This window comes from Bos mutus, chromosome 15 (genome assembly GCF_027580195.1).
Source record: "Bos mutus isolate GX-2022 chromosome 15, NWIPB_WYAK_1.1, whole genome shotgun sequence".
In the NCBI taxonomy this organism is placed as follows: Eukaryota; Metazoa; Chordata; class Mammalia; order Artiodactyla; family Bovidae; genus Bos; species Bos mutus.
The window spans coordinates 71,981,228-71,997,079 of NC_091631.1; the positions used below are offsets into that span (position 1 = coordinate 71,981,228).

Genomic DNA, 15,852 nt, shown 5'->3' on the forward strand with positions numbered 1-15,852 from the left:
TTTTTACTAATGTTAAGACTATTTGAAATTCTTGGTTTAAACTCTTATTGAATGTTATAACCAAGCATTATGAAATTTGTTTATTACCTGTTTGGGACATGGACCTAAAGAACTCAAGCCATGGGTCCTGGTTAGAAATTGTTTTAATCCCTATTTCAAATGCCTTATGAAGATTCACTGTTTACAGCTGCTCTATATCTAATTCATTTTGAAAATGGAAGAAGTTATTGGCAAGAAACAGTTATGGTAACATTATGATCTGCCAGGTTTTTTTGGTCAGATGAAATCACTTTATCTTGTTTTGGGGTTGTATTATTATTCATTAATTGATGATTCTATGTTATTGCCCCTTGGTAAACTTTAAGTATCTATCAGTTTAAGGGAATGGGTAATTTAAAAATGCATTAAGAAATCAGATGCTTTAGTAAATGTTTCCTATATTGTTTTCAAAGTTTTTTTTATTTTTCTCATTAGTAACTATTAATCTGCATAAAGTAGTATGCTTTATTTATAAGGGAATGTCCAATTTTAAAGAAATTTCAAAAAAGAATTAGGTCTACTAGTTTCTCTGAACTGTTAAAAATTATATATACGCCTAAAATTGGTACAAATTATTTTATTTAGAAGAAAAAATGATTGGTTTTTGTTTTTACCAGTGTTTCTTCCTGTTTTATATGTGTGTGTGTGTGTATTTTTTTTTTTAAATAGGTCTATTTAAAAAAACAGTGACACCTATTTTTTTTTACATAGACCTGTTTAAAATAGTGACATCTAGGTGTCCAGTGATATCTCAGAAAAAAACTTGTGTGTCTCCAAAGGGATATTTTCAGCTCATATAACAATGTGAATTGTGTGTTTTCTAGTTATTGGTTATATTATTTTAAGCCAGTATTTAATGTTTCCTAAAATATCTCTTAGACTGGATCAGAGACACTGAAAACATTTTAACTGTGATTTGTCCACTATGCCCACTCAATAGAGTAATACTTATCTCTTTTTTCCCCTCCCTTCTTTTTTTTCCCCCCACCTACCCTCCATCCCTTTCTTCTTTGATGTGAAAAGTGAGTAACAAGCTCTGACCAAAAGGAACATTCTACAGGAAAGTTATTGTTACAGGAAAGTTATTATTAAATATGAGGAAATATAATAGAGACTTGTTAAGGATAAGTGACTGTCCACATGTCCTAGATGTAGCGGGTGGAGTTAGACCACAGACTTTCTGGCTTCCTATTTCAATTCAGAATGCCTGGTTAAAGGACAATTCCCCCCACAAAAGGCTAGTAGAAAACTGCAAAACTCGTGATATACTTGTCATAACACTATGGCTCTCCTTCCTTAATAACCTCCTTAGAGATCTGTGTTTCAGATCTGGGAAACAGTCTTAACATATAAGCTGGTTTTCTTAGTTTGAGGAGCATCAATCTATTTCAAGAATTTTAAACTCTTTTTCTATATATTTTTTGCATTAAAAACCCTTTGGAAAATATGGTTAAGGTTATAAATTACCTTCTCACAAAAAAGTATATACACTCACATAGCTATAATTTTGCATACCAATTTGTTTCATTTTTGTAAATATAATCAGGGAGACAAAAGGAGCTATATAGAAAGAACATAGAACAGCTTTTTGTTTTTACCTGTAAGATTCTTCTTTTCTCTAAAGTAGCTTTGTTATATGTGAAAGATAAAAATGTCACCTGAATGATATGAAATGATACGGATAAGATTAACATTAACAATCACTTTAGTACTGTTTCAACCTTGCAAACTCTTAAGGAAAATATGGGTTCACAAAAACACTAAAAATCTGAATTATGCTTTATAAAGGAAAACAATTAAATCTCACAACTTTTCTTTGAAATTTACACAGTATGACACATTATAAATGTAAGGCTTAGAGAAAAACAGTAAAAACTCGTGACCTCATAAATCATGACCCCCCCAAAAAAAAACAGACATAGCACAAAGTTTAATTTTTTAAAGATAAAAATGGCATTCACTTTTTATGAAAGAGAAGAGGTTTCACCATCCCTGCCAAGATCTTGGGTAACTGTGCAGCAATAACCTCAGACATCATTTCTGGAAATTCAACACTCAGTGCCCGGGACTGGATAAATGTATTCAAGCAGTACAGATGAAGTTGCTTGACAAGCTGTTGGTTTAACAAACAGATAAGAAACATGTAAGGAAAATAATACATTTCCAAACTATGTAAACATCAAAGCTTATTTTTCTAATAATAGAAATGCTTCAGATGTTGTTTTTTACCAAAATGAAAAAACTCCCTCCATTTCCAGAATAATATATAAGATATTACATACATATGATGAAACATTCTAATATATAGAAAGATTTCAAGAAATGAAAGTATTCTGTAATCCTATTGGATAAGCAGTGTGAACATTTGGTATATTTCAAGTTTTTCTGGTTACACATACTCAAGTATATGCATAATATATATATGCATATATATTTCCATAAATGAAATTACTTTATAGTCTATTTCTTAATCCAGCTTTTCCCACATAACAATAGGCAAACTCTTCTATGTCAATACAAACAACCCAACCTGATTCATGTTAATCTAACTTTTTTTTGGCCACACTATACTGCATACAGGATCTTAGTTCCCCAACCAGGGATCAATCCCACACCCCCTGCACTGGCAGCACAGAGTCTTAACCACTGCGCTGCCAGGAAGGCATTATTTTAATCTAATTTTAATTCTGTCAAAATAATATTTTGCACATATTTTTGAAAGTCAGATAGTACTGCAAGACCTACAGGAGCAAAAACACAGATGCAACCACTTTGAATTACTTTAGTTTGGGTCATTTGATATTTACCTCTGTATTTCTAATAAATTATATTTCCCAAAGTTTACATTATTAAGATCCTATTAAATAAGGATTTAGCTTTCTTGTATTATACACCCATCTCCTCAACTACACATACTTTCTCTTCTTCCTATTCTCTATATAGATATATCTCAATGTTTGACTAAATCAATATCTAGCATTTATATTATAAAAATTTTTATTGTTTCTTGCTGGATTACATTTCCTTTCCTATATGAGTTACTTTAATTTTGCTAGTGCTAATCACCTCATGTTTTTCTGCTTTTTTTTTTTTTTTTTTTCTATATTTATCACAAAGCCATAGTCAAATTCTCTGACAGAATTGTAAAAACTTACTTCAGTATGTTCATACAATTAGTAATATCTCAAATCTAACTTTTTTTTTCTTGGTGCTAGTACCCTGAAACCCTGTGCATTAATTACTGTGCTGGGACACCCCTTTGTGTCTCTCCTGGGTTGAATCTCATACTCCTTTGGCTTACGCCAGGGTTCTGTTGTAAGAAATCCTGCAGATGCCCTTGAGAAAGGCTGTATTTGAGGTAAGGTCTAGGAGACCTTGAAAGTCTGAAAATACTTTCATGATGCCATCATATTTGTTTGATGGTTTGGCTGGTACAAAATTCTTTGAAATTTTTCTTTCCTTCAAAATTCTCCATTATTTTCTGGGTTCTAGTGTTTTTGTTGAGAAATTCTACAACATTCCGAATCCTGATGATTTGATGTGACTTGCTTTTTTTTCACTGGTATATTTTAGGATACCCTCTTTATTCTGGGTATGCTTAAATTTTACAATAATGTGCCTTGGTTCAATTGGGTTGAGTCTGTATACTCTTATGCTCAGAAAATTCATATCCTTCAGTTCTAGCAATCTTTCTTTTAAGATTACTTATGCAATTTCCTCTCCTTGATTTTTTCCACTCTTTCTTTTGGAGATTACTACGAACTAGAAAATGAAGCCCTGTGGGTTAATCCCCTAAATTTGCTATCTCTCTACATTTTCATATCTTTTTCTTTTTTGTTACTTTTATCTGAGTTTTCCTGAGATTTATATTTTCTGAGTTTTATATTGAATTTTTAATTTATGCCCTCCTTTAATTATCCAAAAGTATTTTCTCACTAAATGTTCTTTTTAAAATGTTTTCTAGTCTTTTTCATGGATGCACCATCATTCTTATTTCTGTGAGTATTTTAATTTTTGATGCTTTCTTCTGTTATCTGCACTGGAGCTTTTTCCTTCAAGTTACATTTTTTTTCCTGTTTATTTTGTTCTCTGCCTTACATTTGGGAGACTTTTATCTAAATGGCTAATAATTCTTGGCTGTTCACATTCAGCAGTGAGGCCTCATATTTGATCTAATGAGCAGAGAGATTTTTATGCCTTTATTATTTTAGTGTTTCTGAACACAGTAATGATAAAAGTTTGTATGCAATACATCTTGACTAAGATGTATTGCTGGATTAATTTCCAGAATTGTATTGTAATTGTAATTTCCAGAACCCTATATATTTATCCAGTTTGGTGTTAGGCATTTCTAAGGTGTTTTGTTTTTTTTTTTCCTTCATGTATAAGCAGTGAGGCATACATATCTTAAATACTTGCCTAATTATTTAAGATAAACCCTAAAAAGTGGGGATTTGAAAGAATGCAACCTTTAACTATTACCACACACTGCTAGATTATCCATCAGCATTGTTGCTGACTTATAACTCCACCCAAAATGGTATGAGAGTCTTATTCTCCACGTCCCTATCTTTGCTTTTCCAGTTTACATAAAATATTTTCTAACTTAAGACAAAAACATTTTGGAGCATTTTCAGGAATATGTATCACAATTCCTATCAACCATTACATGACTCTCAAATTTCACAAATACTAGTAAAAGGATATTTCAGTGATCTATACTGAAAATGAAAAAAGCACAATATAAATTGTGAGCAGTATGATGCAAGTACTGTTTTAAAGTCTAAGTACAAACATAAATTTGACGAACACACATGAAGTAAAACTTGCATTTCACACTAAAGTAATAGATAGAATTCAGAAAACAATCACTGATATTCTAAAAACCAAAATACTTACATCATGCAAGTTATCAAGAAGTTTTGTAAGCTGATAGAAACGCTGTGAGCTAGGGACAACTCCTTTTTGCCTCAAACCAATTGCCTTGATGAGTTCTCTAATGTAACTTGATCTCATCTCTTCAAACTGGTTCTGACTTCTTAGTCCTTCTAAAGGAACTGTAAGAAGATAATTACAAGTGGCAGTTATGTTTAAAAAGATGACCCTAACACTTTATAATATAAATTTCTGAACTGTACAGTGATTTCTTTTGATACGCAACTCTAGAAACAAATATCTAAATAGAAAAGAGTGCTACTAACAGTTTTAGGACATGTAAAACTTCTAGTTCTTTTGAAGAATATGGTAACAACAACCAGGTAAGTTAAAGAACATCTCAGCTTATTTTAGAGCCATATTAATGGATTATGCATTTGACTTAGCATCTGCTCAAAAGAGCATCTGACATTATTGTACATTCCTGCCTCAAATATTTAGTTTAAGTTTACAACTACACAAATGCTGCATCTTTTTTTTTTTTTTGTCTCCTGACTATTGATACAAGAAAAAGTCATTGATGTTTGCATTTTCTCTTATATTCAGCCACTTGGCTATACTCTATTTTATTTATGTATTCATTTATTAATATTATTAAATATAACAGTTTTTGATGGATTATCTTTTTTTTTTTTTTTTGGTATACAACAATATCATACTCAAATAATATCCTTATTTTCTCCTTTCCAACAGTTGTAGCTGTCATCTCTCCTTCATGGTTCAATACATTGTTTAAGTCTTCCAGAACAATATTAAATAATAACAGTAATGGTAAATACTCAAATTTTGTTGCTGATTTTATTGTTAAATGCCTCTCATTTCCATTATGATGTTAACTGGTAATTCACACTTCTACCTCAGAAACCTTTAATTCATACATCCAAATCTTAGGCACAGCGCCCTACTATAGCCCATTCTCTTGTTTCCACTACGTAGTCAATAAACCTACAGCCTTTCTCCTAAGTCTTTCTGGTTCTTCTGTTGTGACCTGTCTGAGATGTCCTGGTTGGTTTCTTTAGCAACTCTATTACCAGAACTCCCAGCTCCTTTATTCCCTTTTACTTCAGTCACAACTGTCCCACAAACAAATCTTCAACCATAAGTGAAGTTTCTGCAACTATATCCAGATTACTGAAAGAAAAATCACATAATCTATGGATTTATGCATCTAGATATTTATGATCTTCACCTTTAGCAATATTTCTAGAGAGAAGTGTACTTCATTTGAGCAAAGTCAACTCTATGTCTCCAGCAAAGGTAGATAAATAAAGCTTTTAAAAAACCTCTTTCTTTATTCCCTGTATCCCAACAGACCTTGACTTCTACTTCCCTTGGAAAAAGAAGGCCAGAGATAATAAGCCAATAGAAACTAAGAGTTAACTCTGGTTTAGAGTCTTCAAGAGCTCAGATCCTCAGTATAAAAGGGACTTAGGTAATTTGGGCAATAGGACACTTTTGCGCCAACTGAAAACTTAACTGTATGTATATCATGTTGAAGCCTGTCTTGACATCAATGACTTTCTCTTGTATCAATAGTCAGGAGACAAAAAAACAAAAAAGATGCAGCATATGTATAGTTGTAAACTTAAACTAAATATTTGAGACAGGAATGTACAATAATGTCAGATGCTCTTTTGAGCAGATGCTAAGTCAAATGCATAATCCATTAATATGGCTCTAAAATAAGCTGAGATGTTCTTTAATTTACCTAGTAAACTTAACTGTATGTGTATCATAACATATAGTGTTATAACATATAGTATCATAACCTATTCCCTTTACTTCATATAGCAACTATTTTAAACATCCATAACTCTTTTTAACAATCCCAACCAATTTTCACATCTCCCTCACTCTTCACCATGACTATAAAATTATTTTTTCTTCTGATTACTGAAGTATTGTTTTCTCATTGGGCTTTAAAGAGCTGGAAAACTAGTAACCCAAAGCCTTCGACACTATCCATCTACCTGTTGAGGACCAGACTTGAAGCAATTATCCTTACTTCAGGAAAATCAGGCCTAATCTCATCCTGCCTCATGCTATTAGTATCAACCACTAACAACATGCTCCCAGGATATGATAATCTAATCACTAGGCTCTCATCCCATGCTCCTGGGATATCTCTGAAATTATTCTCCTTTCTACTCTCTTCCTTAGATTTCAGATCTATGATGAACCAGCTGTAAAAAGTTATTTCTATTTTATTTGAGCTCTTTATATTAATTCATTGTTTTCTTAATTATTACTCAGCATTACATGACTGGAGAATTTTCTCTGAGATTCTTATTGATTCCATATGTGGGTTTTCAGCATTTCTTGTAAATATATTAGTGGCAAGTGGGAGAGAGTGAGTCAAGGGCATTTAGCAATATGCTTGCTATTTTAGATGAGAATACTTTAAAAAATACTTATTTTTGATTTAGTTATTTAAAAATAGTGTGTATCAATTAGAAAAATTTTGAAAAATACTGAAAATACAAAGAAAATTATAAGTCACCTGAGATCCTACAATCCAATAGTTTGGGATATTTTTAATATTATATTGAGAATATTTACATAATTAAATCATTAAAAATTGTTCATATATGAATGTTTTAATTCTCACATAAAATTTAATATCACAGAAATGTGTAGTAAATGCAAGTTATTTAATTATTTTATCATTCAACACTTGAATCATGCAACATCATGCAATATTTTACTAATATAAACAATACTTGCACTCATCTCACATGCTAGTAAAGGAATGCTCAAAATTCTCTAAGACAGGCTTCAACAATACGTGAAATGTGAACTTCCAGATGTTCAAGCTGGATTTAGAAAATGCAGAGAAACCAGAGATCAAATTGCCAACCTCAGCTGGATCATCAAAAAAGCAAGAGAGTTCCAGAAAAACATCTACTTCTGCTTTATGGACTATGCCAAAGCCTTTGACTATGTGGACCACAAGAAACTGGAAAATTCTTGAAGAGATGGGAATACAAGACCACCTGACCTGCCTCTTGAGAAACCTGTATGCAGGTCAGGAAGCAACAGTTAGAACGGGACATGGAACAACAGACTGGTTCCATGAAAAGGAGTATGTCAAGGCTGTATATTGTCATCCTGCTTATTTAACTTATATGCAGAGTACATCATGAGAAACGCTGGGCTGGAGGAAGCACAAGTTGGAATCAAGATTTCCGGGAGAAATATCAATAACCTCAGATATGCTGATGAAACCACTGTTATGGCAGAAAGCAAAGAAGAACTAAAGAGCCTTCTGATGAAAGTGAAAGAGGAGAGTGAAAAAATTGGCTTAAAGCTCAACATTCAGAAAACTAAGATCATGGCATCCGGTCCCATCACTTCATGGCAAATAGATGGGGAAACAGTGGAAACAGTGACAGACTTTATTTTTGGGGCTCCAAAATCACTGCAGATGGCAACTGCAACCATGAAATTAAAAGACACTTGCCCCTTGGAAGAAAAGCTATGACCAACCTAGACAGCATATTAAAAAGCAGAGACATTATTTTGCCAACAAAGGTCCATCTAGTCAAAGCTATGGTTTTTCCAGTAGTCATGTATGGACGTGAGAGTTGGACTATAAAGAAAGCTGAGTGCTGAAGAATTAATGCTTTTGAACTGTGGTGTTGGAGAAGACTCTTGAGAGTCCCTTGGACTGCAAGGAGAACCAACAAGTCCTTCCTAAAGAAAATCAGTCCGGAATATTCATTGGAAGGACTGATGCTGAAGCTGAAACTCTTAATACTTTGGCCACCTGATGGGAAGAACTGACTCATTGGAAAAGACCCTAATGCTGAGAATGATTGAGGGCAGGAGGAGAAGGGGACAACAGAGGATGAGATGGTTGGATGGCATCACCAAATCAATGGACATGAGTTTGAGTAAGCTCTGGGAGTTGGTGATGGACACAGAAGCCTGGCGTGCTGCAGTCCATGGGGTCGCAAAGAGTCGGACACTATGATGTCATTTATGATATTTAAAGGATATATTCTTATAAGTGGAATTATTAGAGTAAAAGGTATTAACTTTCTTAACACTCAAAATATATATTTCTAAATTATCAACACTTCTTACTATTTATGTTGGGTGGTTGGTTCTGAGCAATTTTCATTTAGGGTAATCTTTTTTTTTAGACAGAAAAATAAAATATCATCTCATTTTCATTTCTCCAATTGTTAGTGAGGTTGAATAAGTTTTTAATGCTTATTAGTAATTTGGTTTTATTTAAAATTTTTTTCTGTTTTTTACTCATTTTTTTTGCACTAAAATATATTTTCTAAGTTTGTGGTTTAAAGCCCAGTTTTAAAATATTTAATCAGTGCTGTAACTTTATTAAGGCAAAGAGTCCTACCTAGGCAACCCCAATTTTCCCATGCTCAGAAAGCCAATGCTTTCAATTTTTTCAACTATTTATTTTGGTCTTTCCTTCTTAAGTGACACCCTTATATTGCTGTTATTTGAATTCTTAACAGTATGGAAAATAGGGCTAAAGCTCTATTTCCATATTCCAGATCATCACCCCTATGCTGCTGCTAAGTCGCTTCAGTCATGTCCAACTCTGTGTGACCCCATGGACGGCAGCCCACCAGGCTCCCCCGTCCCTGGGATTCTCCAGGCAAGAACACTGGAGTGGGTTGCCATTTCCTTCTCCAATGCATGAAAGTGAAGAGTGAAAGTGAAGTCGCTCAGTCGTGTCTGACTCTTTTCGACCCCATGGACTGCAGCCCACCAGGCTCCTCCATCCATGGGATTTTCCAGGCAAGGGTAAGTCTCTAGGCACTTTAGGATTCTTTTCTTTGTGTTATTCCTTTTTCATATATTCAGTATTGTTTCATGAATAGAATATGTTCTTTTATCTTTCTAAAGAAGAGAAGTGAAAGGCAAAGGAGAAAAGGAAAGATATATCCATCTGAAGGCAGAGTTCCAAACAATAGCAAGGAGAGATAAGAAAGTCTTCCTAAGTGAACGCTGCAAACAAACAGAGGAAAACAATAGAATGGGAAACACTAGAGATCTCTTCAAGAAAATTAGAGATACCAAGGGAACATTTCATGCAAAAATGGGCTTAATAAAGGACAGAAATGGTATAGACCTTACAGAAGCAGAAGATATTAACAAGAGGTGGCAAGAAGACACAGAAGAACTACACAAAAAAGATCTTCATGACCCAGATAATCACAATGGTGTGATCACTCACCAAGAGCCATATATTCTGGAGTGCGAAGTCAAGTGGGCCTTAGGAAGCATCACTACAAACAAAGCTAGTGGAGGTGATGGAATTCCAGCTGAGCTATTTCAAATCCTAAAAGATGATGCTGTGAAAGTGCTGCACTCAATATGCCAGCAAATTTGGAAAGCTCAGCAGTGGCCACAAGACTGGAAAAGGTCAGTTTTCATTTCAATCCCAAAGAAAGGCAATGCCACAGAATATTCAAACTACTGCACAATTGCACTCATCTCACACACTATCAAAGGAATTCTCAAAATTCTCCATGTGAGGCTTCAACAGTACATGAACCAAGAACTTCCACATGTTCAACTGGATTTAGAAAAGGCAGAGGAACAACAGATCAAATTGCCAGAATCTGCTGGATCTTAGAAAAAGCAAGACAATTCCAGAAAATCCTCTACTTCTGCTTCACTGACTATGCTAAAGCCTTTGACTGTGTAGATCAAAATAAACTGGAAAATTCTTAAAGGGATGGGAATACCAGACCAACTTCCTTCCTTCCTGCAAAAACTGTATGCAGGACAAGAAGCAACAGTTAGAACCAGACATGGAATAATGGGCTGGTTCCAAATTGGGAAAGGAGTACAAGGTTGTATACTGTCACCTTGCTTGTTTAACTTTCATGTAGTTGTCATGCATCATGCAAAATGCTGGGCTGGATAAAGCACAAGCTAGAATCAAGATTGCCAGGAAAAATATAAATAACCTCAGATATGGAGATAGGGCTTTCCTGGTGGCTCAGATGGTAAAGAATCCCCTGCACTGTGGGAGACCTGGGTTCGATCCCTGGGTTAGGAAGATCCCCTGGAGAAGGGAATGGCAAACCAGTCCAGTATTCTTCCCTAGAGAATTCCATGGACAGTGGAGCCTGGCAGGCTACAGACCATGGGGTCACAAAGAATCAGACATGACTGCGCAACTTTCACTCACTCATTCACTTAGATATGTAGATGACACTACCCTTATGGCAGAAAGCAAAGAGGAACTAAAGAGTCTCTTGATGAAGGTGAAAGAGGAGAGTGAAAAAGTTGGCTTAAAACTCAACATTCAAAAAACGAAGATCATGGCATCCGGTCCCATCATTTCATAGCAAATACATGGGGAAACAATGGAAACAGTGGCAGACTTTATTTTCTTGGGCTCCAAAATCACTGCAGGTGGTGACTGCAGCCATGAAATTAAAAGATGCTTGCTCCTTGAAAGAAAAGATATTACCATCCTAGACAGCATATTAAAAAGCAGAGATGTTACTTTGCTGACAAAGGTCTGTCTAGTCAAAGCTATGGTTTTTCCAGTAGTAATTGTGGCTCAGCTGGTAAAGAATCTACCTGCAATGCCGGAGACCTGGCTTGATCCCTGAGTTGTAAAGATCCCCTGGAGAAGAGAAGGGCTACCCACTCCAGTATTCTGGCCTGGAGAATTCCATGGACTGTATAGTCCATGGGGTCACAAAGAGTCAGACACGACTGAGCAACTTTCACTTCCAGTAGTCATGTATGGATGTGAGAGTTGGACCATGAAAAGGCTGACTGCTGAAGAATTGATGCTTTTGAACTGTGGTGTTGAAGACTCTTGAGAGTCCCTTGGACAGTAAGGAGATCCAACCAGTCCATCCTAAAGGAAATCAGTCCTGAATATTCATTGGAAGGACTGATGCTGAAAATGAAACTCCAATACTTTGGCCACCTGATGCGAAGACCTGACTCACTGGAAAAGACCCTGATGCTGGGAAAGATTGAAGGCAGGAGGAGAAGGGGATGACAGAGGATGAGATGGTTGGATGGCATCACTGACTCAATGGACATGAGTTTGAACAAGCTCTGGGAGATGGTGAAGGACAGGGAAGCCTGGCGTGCTGCAGTCCATGGGGTCGCAAAGAGCCGGACATGACTGGGTGACTCAACAACAACGAAGGATAGCTTTTAAATTTCTCCATGGTCTCTCTTTCCTCTAAATTATTTTTCTATTTTGTCTTTATGTTTGATACCAAAGACCTTCCTCAGATGCCCTTGTTGTTTATTTATATTCAAGCATGGAAACTAAAAAGCTGATTGCTAGTTCTGTTTGAATGAGTAGTCATTATAGACTGTAAGCTTTAGTGTAGGGCATTCTGGCTGAGCTATTTCAAAGAGAAAGCCTTGCTATTAGCATATTTAGTTCTTTTTTTTTTTTTCTAGCTTAATAAATTCTTTATAAAAGAATCTTTCATTTTCCTATCTGTCCTTCCAATGAATATTCAGGACTGATTTCCTTTAGGATGGACTTGTTGGATCTCCTTGCTGTCCAAATCCTTTCATTTTCCTATCATTTTCCTATATAAACCTGGATGACAGTGTTCTAGAGGACTGGTGATTTTGGAGGGTGTTGTCTCAACATTTGGTATATAATCTTAATCTGTTCACACTATCCCCCTTCACCCTCATCAGTGCCTGCAGTCCACCAACCCAACTGCCTTCTGTTACATCCTCTTCAGGGAATAAACCTACAATCTCTGCCTTAGTTGCAGAACAACTGCAACATTGGTGGATATTTAGAAACACATTTTCAAGAGAACTTGGTGTTTTTAATTCTACTTTCACTCTCATTAAAAAAAAAAGATCACTGTTATCACTAACTGCAAAACATGTTAGAGGTTCAGTGATACAAATCACGGTACTTGCTTTTTGACTTTTCTTACTTCTGGCTTAGAAACCACTTTCTCATTCAGTCACATCTGACTCTTTGAGACCACGTGAACTGTGGCCTGCCAGGCTCCTCTGTCCATGGGTTCTGCCAGGCAAGAATACTGGAGCGGGTTGCCATTTCCTCCTCCAGAGGATCTTCTTGACCCAAAGACAGAACCTTGCATCTTCTGTGTCTCCTGGCAGGCAGGTTCTTTACCACTGAACCACCCGGGAAGCCCTCCACTTTCTCAGGTACACTAAATTAGTTTCTGCTTGCTGGCTTGTGGGATTTTATTGCTACTGATATTTCTTTCATTTTATTTACTTTATTTTATTTTTAAAGAAATCCCTTGACTAATAGTTTTATGTAGTTTAAAAGGAACAATGATTAAAGTGTGTATTCAACCTGCCATATTTTCCTGGATATCTGTATTTTAATTTTTAATGGCAAATGGGTGGTTTAAATTCTTATCAAGTCATTGAACTTTTCTTTGGCCAACTTTTCTATTGCATATATTTTTAAAAAGTATTCTTTGAGATTTCTCATTTTTATTCCTTTTAGCTTATTTTTAACAAGCTAAAGTGTTTACAACTATGAGCCACTTATTTTAGGATACAATTTGAGCTAAATATTCAAACTAAGTTTTCCTCAAACATAAAGCTTATTTTCTCAACAATATTTATTTGTTCCATACTCAAAGACTTCTACTGTTTCCATTATAGGATATAAAGTTCTAGTATATACAGTCTGATTTGACTAAGAATTCAGAGTATGTATTTTCCACATTATTAATTATTCTAACTTTCTAATTCTCTCCCTATCCCCATTTTTTTGTAATACTTACCTATTTTTTGAGATTTAAAGATGAGTTTCAATAGCTGTGCCAAGTGTCTCCTCAAAATCCCATTAAAATTTTTGTAGATTTTATTACACAGATTATTACATATAATACTAAATAATTTATATATGTTTATATACATAGTACTATTCACTGAGTACATGATTTTCCCTTTTCTTAAAGTTGCAAATGGCAGAAAGCCTTGCCTTCCATGGTATGTGAGTGGGAGTCATGTGTATCTCCCTTCCTTTCCTTACAACTGCCTTCCCTTAGCACTGCTCTAGTGATTATGGAGGCAGGTGTCAAGACGCTGCCTCCATCTGCCTGAACACCTGAGCGATAACAATGAAGTCTCCCTGTAGATCTGCAGTGAAAATATAGTAAGGAGAATAAGTACTTAAACTTTTTGAAAGCTACTGAGGTTTAGGGCTTCTTTGGCTCCCTGCATAATGTAGCCTACCCATAAATACAGTTTTATGTTAATGCTATCAACTAATTTGGGAGACCTAGGACCATCTATGATATATCTACTATTGAATTCATTACGACCAAGAAAAGAATTGACAGGAGTTAACTGCTGCATTATTAAAGTTCTTTCAGTTGACTGTTGGCCAGTCCCATATCAATTCCTTTGTCTACGTTGTGCTTTTTTTAATCAAATTATGCTTGAAGGTCTGTGTTCCCGATAGAGTTTCCAAGGGTCGGGTAAAAGGCTATGGTTCCCTAGATCCTGTATTAATCTGTGTCTGGGCACAGACTTCATGAGGTAAACTGCCTTCTTAAGAGTTCAGCTTTTCTGCCTTTCCTCTTGATATGCTCCCCTGGCCTTACCATGTAAGATTCATGCCTCTAGAAGGAAATCCTTGCAGAAATCTTTTCTGAGAAAGACTCCTGTCTCACTTTCTACCCTCAGTTCTTAGCTCTCTGTGGTTTCCTTTCAAATCACAATGACTGAAGGAGGAACCAATTCAAACAGTCAAGGTTGAGTCTACCTGTGTGTGGGAAGGACACAGGAAGGGGTAAAAGGTGGAAGCAATTTAAAAAGTTTTCCACTCAGATCCTGGGAGATCCATGGAGGCAGGGGGGCACATGTTCTTTGTGTGTGAGAATAAATGAATGGACGTCTGCCCACTCTTGTGGTGACCAGAGCTATTTCTTCGGGGTACACAGCTAAGGGGCGTTCCCTAGCTCTCCTGCAATTAGGGTGGACCAAAGAACGTGGGTGGAAGATAGTTCCAGATCTAGTCTTCAAACCTTCTCTTACTCAGTGCTCATCTTCTAGTCAGATAAAATGGAAGGCTCCAAGCTGATACAAAGGGTAGAGCCTCTGGATGAAAGGAGCCTGGGTTTTCTTGGCCAACCCACTGGACTGACTGTGAGTGGTCCATAAACTGTTATTATATTATGCTACTGATTCTTGCAGTTATGTGTTATAACTGTTAGACTATCCTGACATAAAGTGAACAGTTACAAATAAAACTGTGTGTTTTATAGAGTAAATCCTTTGTAGGGTGGGGGTGAAGGGAAGCATAGTCTGTGTTTATGCAGTATTAATTAGTTTATAATAGTTAATTGGATGAATAAGAAAAAGTTATTTAATCATGTTTTACCCAAAAAAAGAATAGAAACTGGCTTACTTGATGGGCTATTTTAGTATTAGGTGATAGATAAAATCTGAGAAATATGAGGTAACTTTATTATAGTCTATAGGTGCTTCTCTTTTGCAGTTTCCAACTCATTAAGATTCATAACTCATCTATAATCATACAATAGTACTGTTGTTTGAGACTTCCTTAATGAATTAAAAATTGAAAAAGTAAATCTCTTGCATTCAGTTACTTATACTTACTCACTTGTATTAAGAAGTAGCAATACTTTCATACAGAGGAACTCTTCTTGGCTGACTTGAAGCTTCACAAACTCCTGTGGGATCTGCCACATGGTTAGGCATAATGAATAGAATGATGACTCCTTCATCCGCTGTCTTGCACCACACACAACACACAAAAGAAAAGCCAACAGTGAAAAAAAAATAAACACACACAGGGTCTTAGCTAGTTTAGGTAATTTATGAGCGATTATGAGTTTTAGTTATTACCTGATTTATTGAACATGACTTTTTATAAACAAACTC

At 35.5% G+C, this 15,852-nt stretch overlaps 1 protein-coding gene across 1 annotated transcript in view; it reads right to left on the reverse strand.

The window, feature by feature from the left end:
• Positions 1-511: 511 nt before the first annotated feature.
• Positions 512-15,852, reverse strand: part of PGR (progesterone receptor) — a 112,143-nt gene continuing 96,802 nt past the window's right edge. The window contains exons 6-8 of the mRNA XM_070384312.1: positions 15,572-15,702; positions 4,939-5,096; positions 512-2,152 (exon numbers count right to left, since the gene is read on the reverse strand). Of these exons, the coding sequence (XP_070240413.1) occupies positions 1,997-2,152; positions 4,939-5,096; positions 15,572-15,702 (445 nt within the window). The 3' untranslated portion in view covers positions 512-1,996. The remainder of the gene's footprint in view (positions 2,153-4,938; positions 5,097-15,571; positions 15,703-15,852) is intronic.